This window comes from Leptopilina boulardi, unplaced genomic scaffold, assembly GCF_019393585.1.
Source record: "Leptopilina boulardi isolate dan_hultmark-lab unplaced genomic scaffold, ZJU_Lbou_2.1 LbouV2_202, whole genome shotgun sequence".
Classification (NCBI taxonomy): Eukaryota; Metazoa; Arthropoda; class Insecta; order Hymenoptera; family Figitidae; genus Leptopilina; species Leptopilina boulardi.
The window spans coordinates 1250052-1271339 of NW_026137755.1; the positions used below are offsets into that span (position 1 = coordinate 1250052).

At 29.4% G+C, this 21288-nt stretch overlaps 2 protein-coding genes across 3 annotated transcripts in view; one reads left to right on the forward strand and one right to left on the reverse strand.

The window, feature by feature from the left end:
• Positions 1–6171: 6171 nt before the first annotated feature.
• Positions 6172–10733, forward strand: LOC127278466 (uncharacterized). Its single transcript, XM_051300201.1, has 16 exons — positions 6172–6384; positions 6554–6667; positions 6748–6883; positions 6981–7043; positions 7115–7263; positions 7387–7548; positions 7712–8012; positions 8081–8188; positions 8280–8788; positions 8866–8970; positions 9050–9315; positions 9436–9648; positions 9792–10035; positions 10119–10179; positions 10297–10379; positions 10497–10733. The coding sequence occupies exons 1-16, from the start codon at positions 6262–6264 to the stop codon at positions 10674–10676; spliced, it is 2817 nt and encodes a 938-aa protein (XP_051156158.1). The 5' UTR covers positions 6172–6261; the 3' UTR covers positions 10677–10733.
• Positions 10723–21288, reverse strand: part of LOC127278465 (uncharacterized) — a 92615-nt gene continuing 82049 nt past the window's right edge. For both annotated transcript variants that reach the window (XM_051300199.1, XM_051300200.1), the window contains 3 exons: positions 13765–13966; positions 13570–13689; positions 10723–13448 (listed from right to left, as the gene is read on the reverse strand). In XM_051300199.1, the coding sequence (XP_051156156.1) occupies positions 13259–13448; positions 13570–13689; positions 13765–13966 (512 nt within the window). In that variant the 3' untranslated portion in view covers positions 10723–13258. The remainder of the gene's footprint in view (positions 13449–13569; positions 13690–13764; positions 13967–21288) is intronic.

A 21288-nucleotide genomic window follows, 5' to 3' on the forward strand; every position in this document is an offset into this window, starting at 1 on the left:
GTGCAACCCCGAATGAACGAGACCCCCCCTCATCAACACCCCCCTCCCACACACCCGGGGCCTAACATACCTTGACCACTACCGTTCAATATATTCAGAAATTATTCTTGTAACACCGGATAAATCTCAGCATGCAACTTCCCAGTTATTAATCGCTCATCATCATCGTCTATTAACGCAAAAAGGTATCTGAAATTTTCAAATCAAGTGCGAATACATTAAAAATATACATGAAACTGATAGACGATTTACAATACGTGGTTAATATTTAGGTTGTAGTTTTTTACGATTTGGTCAAAGTATATTATTAAAGTACGATTTGATTTTAAAAGGTTATACGATTTTGTCAAAATATACTAATCTTATTAATTTTTACGATTTGATTCAAGTATTTTTGAATCCATTTTTAGATTTGGTCAAAGTGTATTTATACTTTTTACGATGTGGTCAGAGTCCACAGTGTTTTTTTACAATTTGGTCAAAGGATTGAAATTACGATTTGACTTCAAAAGTTGCATATGCGCATTTAAGATTATATTTTTGTGATGGTGACGAATTTTTAAGAGGTTAAGAATAGAAAATAAATTAAGTTGCTTCGTAACGCTAATATACATACACGCGGCGCTATTTAGAACCACTTCCAATTAGTGGAATTAATTCCTGATGACTTTGGGTAAACTAATGCCCTTTACATGTGGAGACCACCCACACGCATGTCGATGACTGCATTTTCCTTCGTGCTTAATGAAGGATGGCTCCTACTGCAAGCTAGTCACTTGTCCTGTATACACATATATATCTCTTTTGTTTAGTATATTAGTATAAATTTACAACATTTAATTATTTTCAGAATTTAAATTAAATTAAAATATATATTTTATACTGTATATTGTATTATTTAACCTTTACTTTTAATTTAATATTTTGTTAATGATGTACAATATTACAAATAATGTATCCCTTCATTATTGTTTCTTATTTTATTAATATTTGAAAAGAATGGAATATTTTTCTAGAAATTGTTAAACATGTTGGCCGCAAGCGTTATTTACATATATGTTGCGTATTGTATTCATTTTGAATGAAGTTTTGTTGCTGAGGCCGCATCCGTATAACTATTATTCGGTGGCAAAATTCTGTCATGTATATATATATACGTTTACAGTTTGGACATATATATAGCAACACCGCGCATTCCATCAAAATTATTTTGGTTATTGCATTTTACCTAACAAAGAGAAAACAATAAAAAAAAGTAAAAAGATAGAAAAAGCAGCCTTTTCATGTCTCGAGCGCTCATACAATAATCGCGTCAAGTGTCGAAATACCCACTGTACCAGAAAGACGTCTTGATTTTAACTTGCCGAGAGCGAATTAAATTCAGACCATCGATCCAACATGGATTAACATTATCCGTCAATCTTTCGTCATGTTACATCGTTATAGAAAAAATAGATATACTAAATATTACAAAAATATGCCAATATTATTTTTTCTTTATTGATATATAATTTATATTAAAATTTATTCAAAAAAAAAAAAAAAAAAATTATTTTCAATTCTTTGAAATAAAATAAAATATTGAAAAGCATTTGTGTGATACAATGTATAAAGAAAACAACAAAAAGCAGACTGAAGCGTGTGATAAAAAATGTAGCTAGTTTTTCTTTTCGACGTGTTTATATATATAGTTTATATAGAGCTTGATTTTTCCAACGCGCTTTTACGCGCAACTAATTACCGATACGCCACGTGTTATTATAAATAGCCAATCGTTATATGGGTACGGCCGCGCATATAGTCGCGCGATGCCCATAATGGCGTGTTATCGGATAAATAAAACAGATAACCGAGAGGGTGCAACTCGATTATGTGCTGACACCCCTGTGTCGCAATGTTGCTATAGGGCATTCACGTGAATATATCCCTGACAAGGACACATATACCTTTCAACGGTGTGGTCAATCGAACGATATTAATTGAGAAAATCTGATCATTTTGACTATAATTTATCAAGCAGATTTTACTTTGAGTTAAATAACACTTTTTAAAATGTGTCATAGCAAGGATCGAATCATGTTTCATATATGATAAAATTTTGTTTATACATTCATAAATTGACAACAACAAAAAGCAGTTACTCTTTGATGTAACTCATCTCATAAGACTCAAATAATTTTAATCTGTAACAAAATTCTCTTATATTTAGCGGGAAAAATTTCAAAATTTTTTAAGACAAAATAAAATGAATGATGAAAAATTGGTTTACTAAAATTGAATTAAGTAAAACATTTACAAGATGATAAAACACTTTGAATAAGTTTGATGAGGAAGTCAGTGCTTGGAAAATTGAGATATACTTCTTCTTCTGATGATGGTATATATATATAGTATTAAATGCGCATGAGTTTTGAAAGTGGGGTGACAAAATGCGTCTTTAACGACACTAGGGGTATATATACATATAATTTCGTCACACGCGGCATTCAGGCTAAATACATTAGAAAGCTCATTTAAATATATATACAACACAATGGCGAAGCTAAAGGATAAATTCATGCGCGAGCAGATTTAATGCTGTCGCTCTCACTTGTTTCAAATCAAAAAAAAAACTTTAAACAAATCAAGAATTTAAAAAAAAAATTAATTATTCAAAATTTTTACAAACTATGAAAATAATAATATAATTCACATACCTGCGATATTAATGATATTTTCAGGAAATTGCGATCAATTAATGTTTTCAAGTTGACAATATCTTTTCAGCAATGTTCGCGCCTGAAGACAATCACGTTGACATCATGTGATGGATGTCCTGGCCTGTATAAAATAACCCCCCTTCAGTTTTCCCACCAATAAAGCCCATTGTAAATGCGAACTATTCGAAATATTAGAGCGACCGGACGATTACCCGCGCCGTTCAGTCATCACGTTGACGCACCATAATCCTTTCACCTATTATTTTGCATCCCAGCTCGCTGATAAAATATATGATGAAAAGACTTTCCCAGTCCCTGATGTATACACATATATATACGTGTGATTGGAGGATAAGATTTTTTTTTAATAAGGTTTTATTATAATTTGTCGGGTTATGAAAGGGCGACAAAAAATCACTATATGAAATAAACAAAATTTGCCAATTTTGACATTTAATTCATTACTTATACACTGATATTTCGATTTGATTCAAAATTAATGAACACTGCGCTAATAAAAGAATGATATTAATAAATATTAATGACTTTTTTAACCACAAAAATATTCGACGAAAGTATCATATTTGACATAAGCCTCGATTAGTATTACCGATAATGAACACTAGGAGCGCTAACTTCGCGTCACGTGACTATTTCACATTGGAATTTTAAAAACTTATTCAGTTATATGAAGTGAAAACTTTGAATAATTTAGTAATTCATTAGTAAAATATTAAAATACGAAATTTAAAATCTAAAAATTCTATACTATGGAGTTTATTTATTTTATATCTCAAGATTTCTATCAATTTTGACTCTACAAATATACAATCTAAAGAAAAATTATTTTGTTTATACTAATTTTTAATACCATTATAAACGCACGTGCGCGCAAACTATAAACGAGGCTGAGAACCGGCTGAGCAATTTTGAACTCGGATTGTCCGAAGATGATGGATCGCCCTTTTGTACATGGCCGCGATGATACCTCCGCAGATGTATTCTCTCTCTCGACTATATATATACCCTTTTACTCAAAACCACTTGCCGGTGATTATCGATTAAATACATGCGCCCCGTCTCGTCTGTATTTTTTTTTCAATATATCCTTCAGTTGTATTTTTCTTCGTGCCGGATATGCCGAGCGCGAATTCAACAGCTGTCGTTATATTACTATATCACGTATATAACTAATAAAAAAAAGGCCCAGGGATTAAGAAACGATATACAAAATTAACAATATATTCCTTTTCCGGCGTGCCAGTCTTTAATTTTCTATATATATATATGAAATCCATTCTATCTCCAGACTGTTTAAAATTGCTGTTATAATAAATCTTTCGCAATAAAAAAATCTCTCGCAAAAAATAATACTTTTTTTTTTTGCTAGAAAATTGTTGATGGAACAATACATGAAGAAAGCGGACCTTAAGAATCATAAAAATTATAGATTATGTATATATCTGGTTTAAACAAAACTTTTCTAAGCGAAATGTTACTATAGAATTTTGTGCATATATAGTAAAGAGTGTATTTTAAAAAGTATTTTCTACAATGTATATAAATATATAATATAGAATATTTAATTGAAAATAAATAAAGAGCCTTGGTGTTAATGGCGGTTGAGTTTAGTCTGATGTGCAAAGGATATATGAATAATAATCGATGTCAAAGTTGTTTTCAAAGCCTTGTGAAAGTAATGGCTTAAGGCATCGCAAGTCACAACTAATATCACGTCATTTCTATATAAGCTTCAAATAGATATACATATATATAAACAAAAAAAAACTAAAAAAAATTCTATCAAAATGTGAAAAAATCAAATTAATAAATGAATTTGGTTAAATAAACAAAAAAGGCAATTTTTTATATCAGATGCTATACCAATAATTTCTATGAAGAAAGAGTCAAACTGCAGTTTAAGTATAATTATATGTTTACGATAGTTTTTGACTTAAAAGTTTAATTTTATTGTAAAATTAAAACTATTGAATATTTTGGAAGTTTTCACTTCAAACAACCTAATTTGCTTTGTTCCTTTCTTCAGTGTATATAATTAAAGAAGAAATGACAAAAAAAACTTTAATTTTAGAATTCTGTGGCAATATTAAATTTAATTTTTCAAAAGAAAATGTATATACTTTTAGAAAAACTTTCTCTTTTTATTGTTTTGAAGACGCACAAGTGTCCCATCAGTGAAGAAAGCAATCGCCACCCTGAAGAAACTTTTTTCATGTTCGCATATGGAAGCTCTTGAGAGCGTAGAACTTGACGATTCGATTTTCTTGCACATATACACACACATATATTTATATATGTATATGTGTATAAAGATATACATAGACGAGTGTGCTTTGGCGGGTGGTGTAAAATGGTACTCACCAAAGTTAACTCGCCCAAGGAGGCGCAAGCTCGTTCGACTTTATAAATAATAAATTCGCGTGGTGAGAAGGGAAAGAGGAACGGAGAAGACTGGTAATAAAGACCCAGCAGTAGGAGGCGAAGTGACGTCCTGTGTCCCAAAGTCGTAAAACTGGGCTTGGGATCTTCAGCTTACACTCTTATTAAAGCCTCGTCCTGCATATTGACGGTTATTGATCACCTTCCGTACCTCGCGCAGTTTACGATGTAAAGGTCAAACCTTGTACAATGACGTATATCGACAATGTTGACTCTTCACGGTGACATTATGTCTTCTCACCTATTGCCATTCACATTGAACAATGTTTCAAAAATACAATTCTTTTATTTTTTTTAAAGAACGTACATGTTAAGACAGTAGGGACTGAAGGTTTAATATTAATTTTTAATTCATTAAATTATTTTTATTTTACAAAATGTTTGTGGATTAAACCAATTTATATCCATAATCATGATTATAGATTTTAAAGAAAGTTAATCTTTGAAATATTTATGTGAAAAAATAACTTTTGACAAAAGTATTCTTTTTTAAAATCTCAGAATTCTTCCTAACAAAAATTTACTTTAAATTGTGTGGTACTTTTTAATGTCGCATATATAATTAGAAACAAGGAAAAAAAATTAACGAAACTTTCCTACTAATTAACTGAAGATAAGTGAAATATTGAAAATAGTTATCTTCATTACCGATAGACAATTCAGTGCAATTTGCAGAGATCAGTTGGTAATATACCTTATGCAGGTCATAGATTCGCTGCGATAAAAACAATTCCTAAGTTATCATGCTCAAAACTTTGGTAAATTTACTAACCCGTGCGGTACTACTGGAAACTTACTGACCAAAATATGATTTAAATTGGCTATCGATAATACAGGAATCGACAAAATTTAAATTATGTTCAGAAACAAATTTCCCGCCGATTTTTTATTCAAATTAAAAGGACTAATATTTTTAAAAACTCGTAACGAACTGAAAGTACAACAATTTAAAATTATTTCACTAAAACAAAAACGTATCGAATTAAATGTCATCAGAGACTTGGTTATAATATGTAAAATTTTTAGTGATTCCATTATAGTCGAATCTGTGTGACTTGAAAAAAATATGTAATAACATATTTTTTAAAACAATTAAATTAAAATGTCGACTAAAAGTATTAATCCACAAAGGGAAAAATCTACTGCTATATCAAATGGAAATACTGCAGCTAGTCTTCAAGTTTCATTACCTCAAATGTTGGATCTTGCTTTAGGAACACCTGAGGTTCAATGATCACAAATTTTAATAAATTGTATTCTGTTTATGTGTTTTTGAAACACTTTTTTTTAAATTTAAAATTGAAATTTCAATTTGAATTCATATTAAAACATATTGAAAAAATTAACAATGGGTATAAAATAAATTGACATTTAGGTGGTTTTCACTATACTAGGTGGGAGCTGTAAATTTTAATATTCTTCATAATTTTCTACATGTTGTGTTACATCAAATTAATTTAAGAACAACAAAAGTAGAATATAGAGGTGAAGATGCAAATCGAATCAAGGTATTATTAAAATATTTGTATTAAAAACATTAAAAATTAATTTAAATGAAAATTTTTTTTAAATTTAATTAATTTAACAGACAATGGTTACCTCCTTGAATGATGGACCAAGTTTACATCTACACGAATATAGTATTACTGACAGTTCTGGTAGAATAAAACAACGAATACACAGCGATGAGAATTTAACAGTGAATGTTGATATTTATACTAATCGTATGAAATAATAATTATTGTACATAGCTAATATAAAAATATGTTTAAAAGAAATAATTTTTTTATCTATAAGAAAAATTATTTTTTTTACTAACAGATGATGCAAATGCAAAAGTTTCAAGAGGCTCTGTGAGTGCCAGAGAAACTAGATCAAAACAGGGTATTAAAATTAATTTTTTCAAATAAATATTTTAATATTAATATTTGATTAAAAATTATTATTATTATTAGAAATGGACATTGAAAAAAAGAAAGTGAAAGGTGTAAAGCAACAGATAAGTGGAAAAAAGGAAGGAGAATTTGAGTCTGTTATTTTTGTAGAGCCAATAGTAGATGGAACAACTCCAACTGCACTGAGTTTTAAGAAATTGGAAAATTCTGTAAATTATCACATTTATTATAAGAGCAAATTTTGTTTATCCATTATCTAGGTTTTATCATCTTCGTTGAATTTTGTTAATAATTTTGCTATCATATATTTTCTTATTAATTCATTAATGCAGGTGCAAAAATTGCAACAACAATTTCAATTTCTTGAGGAATTAGCAACAAATCCAGAATTAATAAATAAAGTTAAAGGGAATAATACCGATCCTCTAAAAGATATGTGGCAAATTATTAATATCAACAAGAGATTGGATGCCAGTGAACAAGGAATTAATAAAGTTTATATCCAAAACATTTTTTATAAAGTTTATACCTTAAAAAAACATATTTTTTTCTTCCTTTTTATTTCTTCTTATTTCGTTTTAATTTTTTTTTAATTCTTTTTAATTACTCGCATGTTAATTAATGCAAGTTTCTTTGAACTTAAAAAAAATATTCTAGTTAACATCAATGTTGCAAGATATCATTAAAAGTGATAAAATAGAAGTACAAAATGAATCATCTGATGTTACGACACAATTGACCGAAATCGATCAAAGAATGTCAAATTTGGAAGAAACTATTAAACGTCTTTTTGAAGAAAAAAATTCAATTCCTCAGAATATTGAAAACTCTGAGCCAAATTCTATTGAACGAAAATCTAATTCTAAAAACACAGAGAAAATATCAAATGAATATGAAGAGAGAAATAAATCGACTGAAGAAATAAATACTCTTGTACAAGATTCAATTGAAAATAAAGGTTAAATTTTTGTAAATTTAAAACATAAATTTAATTTCTATTTCATGTTTTTTTTCTAATTGTTACAGATGATTTTAGTGAAATTCTCGCTAATGTTAATAGTTTGAAAAATGATGTAAATCAAGTTCGTAATGATATTGCAGAATTAAAATCAAAATTTACAAAAACATCAGAACGTAAAAATATTAATTTTCTTTTTTGTTATAAAATCTTTCTCTAAACATAATGAAATAAGTACATATGATAATTTTAATATTTTTTATGTAGATAATCTGAGATCAGAAGAAATAAAATCGGGAATTGTAGAAAGTAAAGAAGAAACAGAAATTGAAGCAACTACTGAAACCGATGGAATTAAAAATAAAAGTATTACTTCCATTAAACATAAAGAACAAAACAGTAAATCTGAATTTGAGGAGGAAAATTTAAAACACAAGAAATCGGAACAAAAAGAAACAACTGTAAATCAAAGATCTTCTACAATTGCTGCTAAAGAATCAAATGTAGAAAAATTAGCATTGTGCCTCGAAGCTGTACAAAAAGTAGAAACAATCGAAACTGCTATGAAAGAATTAAGTACCAGAGTTGATAATCTGGAAAAAAGTACAACTCACCTTTCAGAAATTGCTAACAATTTACCAGTGAGTGAAGTTAATTCTGATAAAGAAAAAAATGAACTTCAGACTAAAATTCAAAAAATCGAAGACGAAATGGAGAAATTGATTCAGACGAATAAAATTGCAGAAGATAAAGATGATGTCACTGTCAATAAAAACGTAAATATCTAATACTAAATTTCTTTTTAGTTTCGATTCAATTTAATTTTACTCTTTGAAATTGTAATACGATTTAGACTCTACAAGAGCAAATTGAAATTCTAAAAGTTGTAAAAGTTGATAAAGAAGATCTCGAGGATGCTTTAGCTAATAAAGCAGATACCATGACTGTAAGCAGAAAGGTATTGTTAATAATTAATTTCATCATCGAATCTATTAATTTATTTATCAATAATTATCAAAATTTATCAATTTTGAAAGGTGTCCTATGATCAATTTGATGTAACACGTGATGACCTCACACGTGGACTCGAAGAAGCTTTCGATAAATTAAACCAACAAGAATCAATAATGCAACATGCTTTAGATGAAGTACACAAAGAAATAGATGGCAAACTTGATAAACAAGAAATTTCCCCTTTCAAAGAATCAGTTGATAATAAATTTCAACGACTGCAAGAAAAATTGAAAATTCTTTCTGAAATAAGAGAACCAACTGAAGCAGCAGCAACTAAAAGGATGCTTAGGTTCTTAAATTTTGAAATATAAACTTACTGAATTTAAATTTTAATTAATTTACTATTTAAATTATTTTTTTAATAATTACAATAATATGTAATTAAATTAAATAATTTGTAATTATTCAGAGATGTGCAATGCTTATCCTGTGACAAAGATGTAGTAATGAGAATGCATGATAATAATCCAATGTATGTTACTGCATTATCTTCAATTAAGAAATTACAACTTAGAACACAATCGAAAAAATTACCACCGCAAAGAAAAGATATGCTTTATTTAGAAGCTGCATTAAAAGAAGAAAGAAAATCTAAAGGTTCTTCATTGCCGAAAAATGGAAAGTAAGGACAGCATTATTTTTAAAAAATATTTATAGTATTACTAATTTTTGAAACATTTGAATAAAGCCATTTTGGTAATCGATATTGTGGAGGAAGTTAGACAACAAAAAATAATGAATAATTTTTGTAACATTTTAATGAAGCCATTTTAGTAATCGATATTGTGGTGGTAGTCACACAATTATAACACCACAACAAAAAATAATGAGAGATGGACATTTTTTAAATCAATGGGGTCCTCAAGTTATTCAACTTCCTGCTGGTATTATTGAGGGATCCGATGGTAAAACATATCGTAGTCGATTATTGGTTGGTGAACCTAATAAAAATGAGAAGAAAATTTGCGATCCTTGTGATAATAAATGCAATTCTCAACAAATTTTAAAAGTAATTTATATTAATTTTCTCTTTTTATGAAAAAAAAAATGCAATATTCTGATTCTGTTAATTCTCATTATTATTGCAAATAGGAAAATCTAGTTCCAGTGCCGAATCAACAAAGTATTGAAAAGAAAGGAAGCTATGTATCTGGTATCATATTTTAAGTTTTCTTTTAAATTATCTCCTTTAGAAAAATTATTTCATACATAGTTTAAAATTGATTTATTGTAAGAAAAGAAGTATTAAAGTTTTGATGAAAAATTTTAGAAGAAGAAGAAAAAGAACTGGTAGATCGAGTTTCTGTAGGATCACGTGAAGAAATTTATAAACATTCAAAAGAAGAGTACGAGGTAAATATTTAAAAAATATTTCGTATTTTTAATGATGATTGTTACTAAAATAGGTTTCTTTTAATTTTATATTAACATAATTTATTATAAGATATATTTTATTTTCTCCTTATCAAGATGATAATGGAGGAATATCCATCTTTTCTACCTTCACCTCCATTAGAAGAGAAAGACAAACAAGAATCATTATCAAAAACAATGGGTGTTGGTAGTTTCTTCGAAGAATCTAAATCCATTGCACAAATTGCATTTGAGGAGGACAACGACGAATTTGAAGAGCTTATGGATGATAACTAATTTTCTATAAATTTTTTGATAATTTATATAATAAATAAAGACAAGATTGACAGTGAATTATTAAATGTTTTATTAATAAGAAGGAATCCCAGTATACATAATACTAACTAATGTAGTTGTTTTCTTTTTGGAACGTTGGCGGCCTACTGCAGCAATAAAAATATTCACTCGCACATGATCTTAATTATTGCACATCCCACGAGTCAGGATCCGCTTAAATTTTAAGTTGGGATTTTAATAATCGAACATACTCAGTTCAGTTATTTATCATTATCAGTATTTTTTTTTTTTTTAAATCGAGAACAAAACATTCCCTCCAAGGCTGCGGCCCTAGGCTTACTCATTATTTATAAATTTATCGTATTTATATTCGTATATATCCCAGTTACAGGCTATAAGTTCATATAAATTTCAAGGTACGGGAAGTATCTACAAGTTAGTCAAATTAGTTCTACCATGTAACGTACGACACCATATTATAAATTTACTACCAACTACATTTTACCAACTATTTTTTTTTTTTATTCTCTCTACAAACTCTACGATCTTAGGATTAAGTCAACATATAGAACCTCACGATCATAAACTAACGACATGTCTCAATAAATATAATGTAAAATAAAGTTATATATTGATTATTATAGTTTCAATAATCGCTCATAGGGACAATATAATGTCTTAATTCTTAACACGGATATGCATTATCGATTACAATTAATAATACTGGCAGCTTAAAGTACAATGTGTGTTTTGTGTATACTATATAATATATATTCAAACTAGCATCAGTGACGTTCATCCATTTTTTTCTAGTGTAAAAAATTTAATAGAAAGTAATTCTAATTACAACTTTAAAAAAAAAAGGATAAACGTTTGAAATTAAAAACAAAATGAGCAAAATATTTTCACTGATGCGCAAACAAATATTATAAAGAGAGCGCCATGTGCAAAAACAAAAAAAATACATAAGATAAATTTAACATTTTCTCTTACTTTAGTTATACTTTTTTAAAAAAGCGAATTTCTCTTTATTGTTACATCACGGACGTTCTCTATATATTCTCGCACTTAACATTAAAAATTAATTACGGATACAGATATTGCACGCGCACTGACCAAACAGATACGGATTTATATAATGGAATAACAGATCACAGGTGAAACTAGGCTTTTATCTCTGTAACAAATTAATATCACATGAAAAAATATGTATCAGTTGCCCTCGTTCGAGAAATCTCCTCTTTATTACAAACATTCGGACGGATGACTCATCCCTAATAAAAGGAAGTCATCAAAATAATTTGTATTTAAGCGAAATCGATATTGGACATTGATGAATTTCATTTTATAAATGGATCATTTTTTTAAATTTCAATTTCGCTTATCGACAAATGGAACACGAACCAAATGCTAATCTTGAGAGTGAAGCTCTCGATCGATTAAATTTACGTAATTCTATCACTTTATAGCGACGACGCCTTAAGTGTTTGACTATATATGATTATGATTAGAAGTAGCATTTGGCATTTCTCTCATCGCAATTTATACACATCTGTATCTCTAATTCCTCTTTTTTAAAAAAAAACCAATTGTTTCCTTAATTTCAAAAATTCATCCCTCACTATTCAATATATTCTTTAGATAACAAATCCGAAAAGTTTTTTTTTTTTGAAGATACAATTTTCTCAATTTTTTAAATATTTTGGACCTAAATTTCTACATTCCTTCGGCTCGTTACTACAACGGGAGGGGTTTCTTATTTTCATTCTCAAAACTTACACGCACCCTGATTAACATTTTATTTACAACTTATCTATCTGCCCTTAAAAAATAATCGTCTACTGAAACAAACAACCAATCCACCTTCGAATAATCGGGAAAAAATTTATCTCGATTCTAAATTTTTCGGAGGTAGCTGTTTCGTTCTATTTGCCAAAGGAAGACAATAAAGTGTGGTTGTTTATTAACAACAGTGTCAATTTTGAAATTTTTCCTATAATCATTTTATTTTGCAAAGATAAAATTTCAAAATCGACAAATCGTTAAAACTGAGCGAGCAGATCAGTGATAAAAAATAAATTAAAAATTTAGAATATATATATATATTTATGTATATATTATAACCTATATTGAAAATATAGTAAAACTTTTTAAAATATCTTGAGTAATATTTCTAAAATAATTTCAAAAAATTTATTTCGATTTTCTTTTTCCTTCAATATAATCTACCGTTGACAAATTCAATTCTTTGTTTAATCTGCTCATGCTGCGAATGATTAAAATTATTGTCCTATTGTTCAGGCAACATTTCGGTAACCTGAATTATCATCGAATCTGTTCTTTGTTTGTTTTTTTTTAAATAACAATTATAGCAATGCTTATAATATATTTATATAATAATTAATTATTATCTTAATAATTAAATTATTATATTAATAATTAATTTTTTTTGAAATGTGAATATATTGTCAAGAACAATAAATTTTATCGAATATATTAGAAAGGTGAATTGTTCATTGACAAGAAAGGAAATTTTTGTTTTTTAAATAGTAGCGCCTTTAAAGAGCGCTGCGATAGTTGCGCTATAAAAGTTGCGCAATTACTGGATGTAGAAGACACATGTGTTCAGCCCCACGAATTGGAAGACGGTTCACACTGAAATGACGAACCATTTCCGGTATTGTATCAAATGGCTTGCTGAATTGTCCAAGGATAAAGGCGTTTAAATCCTCGTGTCGTTGAATACGCATATGCATAAATCCTCTAGCACTCCTGAAACAATTATTAGCAATTAGAATTTCATTTATGTGGCGCTAGCGTTGGCGGGACGCCATCGAACTAAAACTCGATAATTGAATAAAATAGCAAAGAAAATAGTTTGAATGAAACTCACTTTAAAGACAAGGAATAATCTTGTTTTGTTGATTCGCTATTTCTTACAAGATAACTTCCCTCACGTAATAATCGAAGTACTGCTTCTGCTTCAATGCGAGTTATAGATCCATGATACCATCTGCAAAAAATAAATTATCAATTAAAAATAATAGAAAAAAATAATTTTTTTTTTCCTTTCAAAATTGATACTGACCCTTGTCTCTCCAATGGAAGATCGACATCAACAAGATCGGCTGCACCTCTTGATGCTGTTAACTCCAGAGGAAGTCCAAGACTTAATCCTCCGGGTTTCTTTGATCCAAGCTGGTTGATTTCTCCTACTCCAAAGATGTTTCCGACCCCATTTCCACTGCCATCCAAATTCAGAGTCATCTTCGGTCTCGCCAAACCGCCGCCTGAAATGAGTCACGCGACAGTTAGACGCCTTGTCAAACTTTCCCAAGTTTAGGTAAACAACTATATATGAATTTTCCGTCATTTTATGACAATATCAATTAATTGGGTCGAATTTCAAATTATGTTTAAAATTACCAATAACTGTATATTAATCTAAATAGGAATTTCTGTATCGAAATATATCAGAAAAAAGAAATCGTTCAACACGTAAAAGTAAAAGAATTTCTGTGATATAAATTTCAATCGAAAAAGTTAAGTGATGCTTTTATCCACTATGTCGTAAACCTTTAAGCAAGACAATGAAACTGAAACTGGCACCCAGTTATCAACTTCAAGTTAATTTTTGAAAAAATTTATGTTGGTAAGAACTTTTAAACAAATGAATGAAACATATCAAACAGTTTGACAGTACTTGCGCAAGTTACGCAAATCCTTAGGTTATAATTTGAAAACAAAAGAATTAAAATCAAAAACATTCAAACCACGTCATCAAACACTGAACAGAAATATATGATTAATAAAAATAATAATAATAATAATAATAATTATAATAATAATAAAAAAACAAAAATAATCTTCTGTCATACAAAATAAACTAAAATTGAGAATTTCAAAAATATAAAAAATACGACAACTCAAAAAATGTTTTTTTCCCGAAAATTGCAAAAAAAATTCGAAAAAAATTCATAACTTTCGCCTTGACGAAATCTAAAACATAAAATAATTTTTTTTAGCTTCCACTTATTCCTACAAAGTACGAAAAAAACATTAGAAGACGGTACGCGGACATCAACCACTTCAAAAAATGTTTTTTTCCGGAAAATTGCAAAAAAAATTCGAAAAAAATTCATAACTTTCGCCTTGACGAAATCTAAAACATAAAATAATTTTTTTTAGCTTCCACTTATTCCTACAAAGTACGAAAAAAACATTAGAAGACGGTACGCGGACATCAACCACTTCAAAAAATGTTTTTTTCCGGAAAATTGCAAAAAAAATTCGAAAAAAATTCATAACTTTCGCCTTGACGAAATCTAAAACATAAAATAATTTTTTTTAGCTTCCACTTACTCCTACAAAGTACGAAAAAAACATTAGAAGACGGTACGCGGACATCAACCCCTTCAAAAAATGTTTTTTTCCGGAAAATTGCAAAAAAAATTCGAAAAAAATTCATAACTTTTGCCTTGACGAAATCTAAAACATAAAATAATTTTTTTTAGCTTCCACTTACTCCTACGAAGTACGAAAAAAACATTAGAAGACGGTACGCGGACATCAACCCCTTCAAAAAATGTTTTTTTCCGGAAAATTGCAAAAAAAATTCGAAAAAAATTCATAACTTTCTCCTTGACGAAAAATAAAATATGAATTATTTTTTTTTAGCTTCCCCTTACTCCTATAAAGTACGAAAAAAATATAAGAAGACGGTACGCGGACATCAACCCCTTCAAAAAATGTTTTTTTCCGGAAAATTGCAAAAAAAATTCGAAAAAAATTCATAACTTTCGCCTTGACGAAATCTAAAACATAAAATAATTTTTTTTAGCTTCCACTTACTCCTACAAAGTGCGAAAAAAACATTAGAAGACGGTACGCGGACATCAACCCCTTCAAAAAATGTTTTTTTCCGGAAAATTGCAAAAAAAATTCGAAAAAAATTCATAACTTTCGCCTTGACGAAATCTAAAACATAAAATAATTTTTTTTAGCTTCCACTTATTCCTACAAAGTACGAAAAAAACATTAGAAGACGGTACGCGGACATCAACCCCTTCAAAAAATGTTTTTTTCCGGAAAATTGCAAAAAAAATTCGAAAAAAATTCATAACTTTCGCCTTGACGAAATCTAAAACATAAAATAATTTTTTTTAGCTTCCACTTACTCCTACAAAGTACAAAAAAAACATTAGAAGACGGTACGCGGACATCAACCCCTTCAAAAAATGTTTTTTTCCGGAAAATTGCAAAAAAAATTCGAAAAAAATTCATAACTTTCGCCTTGACGAAATCTAAAACATAAAATAATTTTTTTTAGCTTCCACTTACTTCTACAAAGTACGAAAAAAACATTAGAAGACGGTACGCGGACATCAACCACTTCAAAAAATGTTTTTTTCCGGAAAATTGCAAAAAAAATTCGAAAAAAATTCATAACTTTCGCCTTGACGAAATCTAAAACATAAAATAATTTTTTTTAGCTTCCACTTACTCCTACAAAGTACGAAAAAAACATTAGAAGACGGTACGCGGACATCAACCCCTTCAAAAAATGTTTTTTTCCGGAAAATTGCAAAAAAAATTCGAAAAAAATTCATAACTTTCGCCTTGACGAAAAATAAAATATGAATTATTTTTTTTTAGCTTCCCCTTACTCCTATAAAGTACGAAAAAAATATAAGAAGACGGTACGCGGACATCAACCCCTTCAAAAAATGTTTTTTTCCGGAAAATTGCAAAAAAAATTCGAAAAAAATTCATAACTTTCGCCTTGACGAAATCTAAAACATAAAATAATTTTTTTTAGCTTCCACTTACTCCTACAAAGTACGAAAAAAACATTAGAAGACGGTACGCGGACATCAACCCCTTCAAAAAAAGTTTTTTTCCGGAAAATGGCAAAAAAAATTCTAAAAAAATTCATAACTTTCGCCTTGACGAAATCTTGAACATAAAATAATTTTTTTTAGCTTCCACTTACTCCTACAAAGTACGAAAAAAACATTAGAAGACGGTACGCGGACATCAACCACTTCAAAAAATGTTTTTTTCCGGAAAATGGCAAAAAAAATTCTAAAAAAATTCATAACTTTCGCCTTGACGAAATCTTGAACATAAAATAATTTTTTTTAGCTTCCACTTACTCCTACGAAGTACGAAAAAAACATTAGAAGACGGTACGCGGACATCAACCCCTTCAAAAAATGTTTTTTTCCGGAAAATTGCAAAAAAAATTCGAAAAAAATTCATAACTTTCGCCTTGACGAAATCTAAAACATAAAATAATTTTTTTTAGCTTCCACTTATTCCTACAAAGTACGAAAAAAACATTAGAAGACGGTACGCGGACATCAACCCCTTCAAAAAATGTTTTTTTCCGGAAAATTGCAAAAAAAATTCGAAAAAAATTCATAACTTTCGCCTTGACGAAATCTTGAACATAAAATAATTTTTTTTAGCTTCCCCTTACTCCTAGAAAGTACGAAAAATACATTAGAAGACGGTACGCGGACATAAGCCCCTTCAAAAAAAGTTTTTTTCCGGAAAATTGCAAAAAAAATTCGAAAAAAATTCATAACTTTCGCCTTGACGAAATCTAAAACATAAAATAATTTTTTTTAGCTTCCACTTATTCCTACAAAGTGCGAAAAAAACATTAGAAGACGGTACGCGGACATCAACCCCTTCAAAAAATGTTTTTTTCCGGAAAATTGCAAAAAAAATTCGAAAAAAATTCATAACTTTCGCCTTGACGAAATCTAAAACATAAAATAATTTTTTTTAGCTTCCACTTATTCCTACAAAGTACGAAAAAAACATTAGAAGACGGTACGCGGACATCAACCCCTTCAAAAAATGTTTTTTTCCGGAAAATTGCAAAAAAAATTCGAAAAAAATTCATAACTTTCGCCTTGACGAAATCTAAAACATAAAATAATTTTTTTTAGCTTCCACTTACTCCTACAAAGTACGAAAAAAACATTAGAAGACGGTACGCGGACATCAACCCCTTCAAAAAATGTTTTTTTCCGGAAAATTGCAAAAAAAATTCGAAAAAAATTCATAACTTTCGCCTTGACGAAATCTAAAACATAAAATAATTTTTTTTAGCTTCCACTTACTCCTACAAAGTACGAAAAAAACATTAGAAGACGGTACGCGGACATCAACCACTTCAAAAAATGTTTTTTTCCGGAAAATTGCAAAAAAAATTCGAAAAAAATTCATAACTTTCGCCTTGACGAAAAATAAAATATGAATTATTTTTTTTAGCTTCCCCTTACTCCTAGAAAGTACGAAATAGTATATTATGTGGCAAGCACGTAAAGTAGTACTTTTTAGGTGAGGATGTAATTTTCAGTACGAGCTGTCGTTAGTGCGACGTAGGTGAGACGAAGGCGAGCTGTAGGTGAGATGAAGACGAGCCGAAGGCGAGTCGAGTCGAGCCGAAAGCGAGCCGAGTCGAACCGAAGTCGCACAGACAGCGAGTATTGAAATCATCCGAACCTAAAAATTACTACGTGCGAGCCACATACGCTATTTTTTTCGCCATTGTTATGAAAAAGTGAAACAATTTTAAAGAAAAAAAATAATAAAAATTGATAAATAAAATAAAAGCAAAAAAAAAAATTATGCAAAAATTAACAACTGCCTAAAAAAGACTTTATAGGGCAGTTTACTGCCTAAAAAAGACTTTATACGGCAGTTTGCTGCCTAAAAAAGTCTTTTTTAGGCAGTTGGCCCAAACTGCCTTAAAAAGTGCTACTTTATCTGCCCAAAACAGGCACAAAAAAGACACTTTTTCATGTCAATGGCGAAAAAAAAACATTAGAAGACGGTACGCGGACATAAGCCCCTTCAAAAAAAGTTTTTTTCCGGAAAATGGCAAAAAAAATTCTAAATAAATTTATAACTTTCGCCTTGACGAAATCTTGAACATAAAATAATTTTTTTTAGCTTCCACTTACTCCTATAAAGTACGAAAAAAATATAAGAAGACGGTACGCGGACATCAACCCCTTCAAAAAATGTTTTTTTCCGGAAAATTGCAAAAAAAATTCGAAAAAAATTCATAACTTTCGCCTTGACGAAAAATAAAATATGAATTATTTTTTTTTAGCTTCCCCTTACTCCAAGAAAGTACGAAAAAAACATTAGAAGACGGTACGCGGACATAAGCCCCTTCAAAAAAAGTTTTTTTCCCGAAAATTGCAAAAAAAATTCGAAAAAAATTTATAACTTTCGCCTTGACGAAATCTTGAACATAAAATAATTTTTTTTAGCTTCCCCTTACTCCTAGAAAGTACGAAAAAAACATTAGAAGACGGTACGCGGACATAAGCCCCTTCAAAAAAAGTTTTTTTCCGGAAAATGGCAAAAAAAATTCTAAAAAAATTCATAACTTTCGCCTTGACGAAATCTTGAACATAAAATAATTTTTTTTAGCTTCCACTTACTCCTACAAAGTACGAAAAAAACATTAGAAGACGGTACGCGGACATCAACCACTTCAAAAAATGTTTTTTTCCGGAAAATTGCAAAAAAAATTCGAAAAAAATTCATAACTTTTGCCTTGACGAAATCTTAAACATAAAATAATTTTTTTTAGCTTCCACTTACTCCTACAAAGTACGAGAAAAACATTAGAAGACGTTACGCGGACATAAGCCCCTTCAAAAAAAGTTTTTTTCCGGAAAATGGCAAAAAAAATTCTAAAAAAATTTATAACTTTCGCCTTGACGAAATCTTGAACATAAAATAATTTTTTTTAGCTTCCCCTTACTCCTAGAAAGTACGAAAAATACATTAGAAGACGGTACGCGGACATAAGCCCCTTCAAAAAAAGTTTTTTTCCGGAAAATGGCAAAAAAAATTCTAAAAAAATTCATAACTTTCGCCTTGACGAAATCTTGAACATAAAATAATTTTTTTTAGCTTCCACTTACTCCTATAAAGTACGAAAAAAATAAAAGAAGACGGTACGCGGACATCAACCCCTTCAAAAAATGTTTTTTTCCGGAAAATTGCAAAAAAAATTCGAAAAAAATTCATAACTTTCGCCTTGACGAAAAATAAAATATGAATTATTTTTTTTTAGCTTCCCCTTACTCCTAGAAAGTACGAAAAAAACATTAGAAGACGGTACGCGGACATAAGCCCCTTCAAAAAAAGTTTTTTTCCGGAAAATGGAAAAAAAATTCTAAAAAAATTTATAACTTTCGCCTTGACGAAATCTTGAACATAAAATAATTTTTTTTAGCTTCCACTTACTCCTATAAAGTACGAAAAAAATATAAGAAGACGGTACGCGGACATCAACCCCTTCAAAAAATGTTTTTTTCCGGAAAATTGCAAAAAAAATTCGAAAAAAATTCATAACTTTCGCCTTGACGAAAAATAAAATATGAATTATTTTTTTTTAGCTTCCCCTTACTCCAAGAAAGTACGAAAAAAACATTAGAAGACGGTACGCGGACATAAGCCCCTTCAAAAAAAGTTTTTTTCCCGAAAATTGCAAAAAAAATTCGAAAAAAATTTATAACTTTCGCCTTGACGAAATCTTGAACATAAAATAATTTTTTTTAGCTTCCCCTTACTCCTAGAAAGTACGAAAAAAACATTAGAAGACGGTACGCGGACATAAGCCCCTTCAAAAAAAGTTTTTTTCCGGAAAATGGCAAAAAAAATTCTAAAAAAATTCATAACTTTCGCCTTGACGAAATCTTGAACATAAAATAATTTTTTTTAGCTTCCACTTACTCCTACAAAGTACGAAAAAAACATTAGAAGACGGTACGCGGACATCAACCACTTCAAAAAATGTTTTTTTCCGGAAAATTGCAAAAAAAATTCGAAAAAAATTCATAACTTTCGCCTTGACGAAAAATAAAATATGAATTATTTTTTTTTAGCTTCCCCTTACTCCAAGAAAGTACGAAAAAAACATTAGAAGACGGTACGCGGACATAAGCCCTTTCAAAAAAAGTTTTTTTCCCGAAAATTGCAAAAAAAATTCGAAAAAAATTTATAACTTTTGCCTTGACGAAATCTTAAACATAAAATAATTTTTTTTAGCTTCCACTTACTCCTACAAAGTACGAGAAAAACATTAGAAGACGTTACGCGGACATAAGCCCCTTCAAAAAAAGTTTTTTTCCGGAAAATGGCAAAAAAAATGCGAAAAAAATTTATAACTTTCGCCTTGACGAAATCTTGAACATAAAATAATTTTTTTTAGCTTCCCCTTACTCCTAGAAAGTACGAAAAATACATTAGAAGACGGTACGCGGACATAAGCCCCTTCAAAAAAAGTTTTTTTCCGGAAAATGGCAAAAAAAATTCTAAAAAAATTCATAACTTTCGCCTTGACGAAATCTTGAACATAAAATAATTTTTTTTAGCTTCCACTTACTCCTATAAAGTACGAAAAAAATAAAAGAAGACGGTACGCGGACATCAACCCCTTCAAAAAATGTTTTTTTCCGGAAAATTGCAAAAAAAATTCGAAAAAAATTCATAACTTTCGCCTTGACGAAAAATAAAATATGAATTATTTTTTTTTAGCTTCCCCTTACTCCTAGAAAGTACGAAAAAAAACATT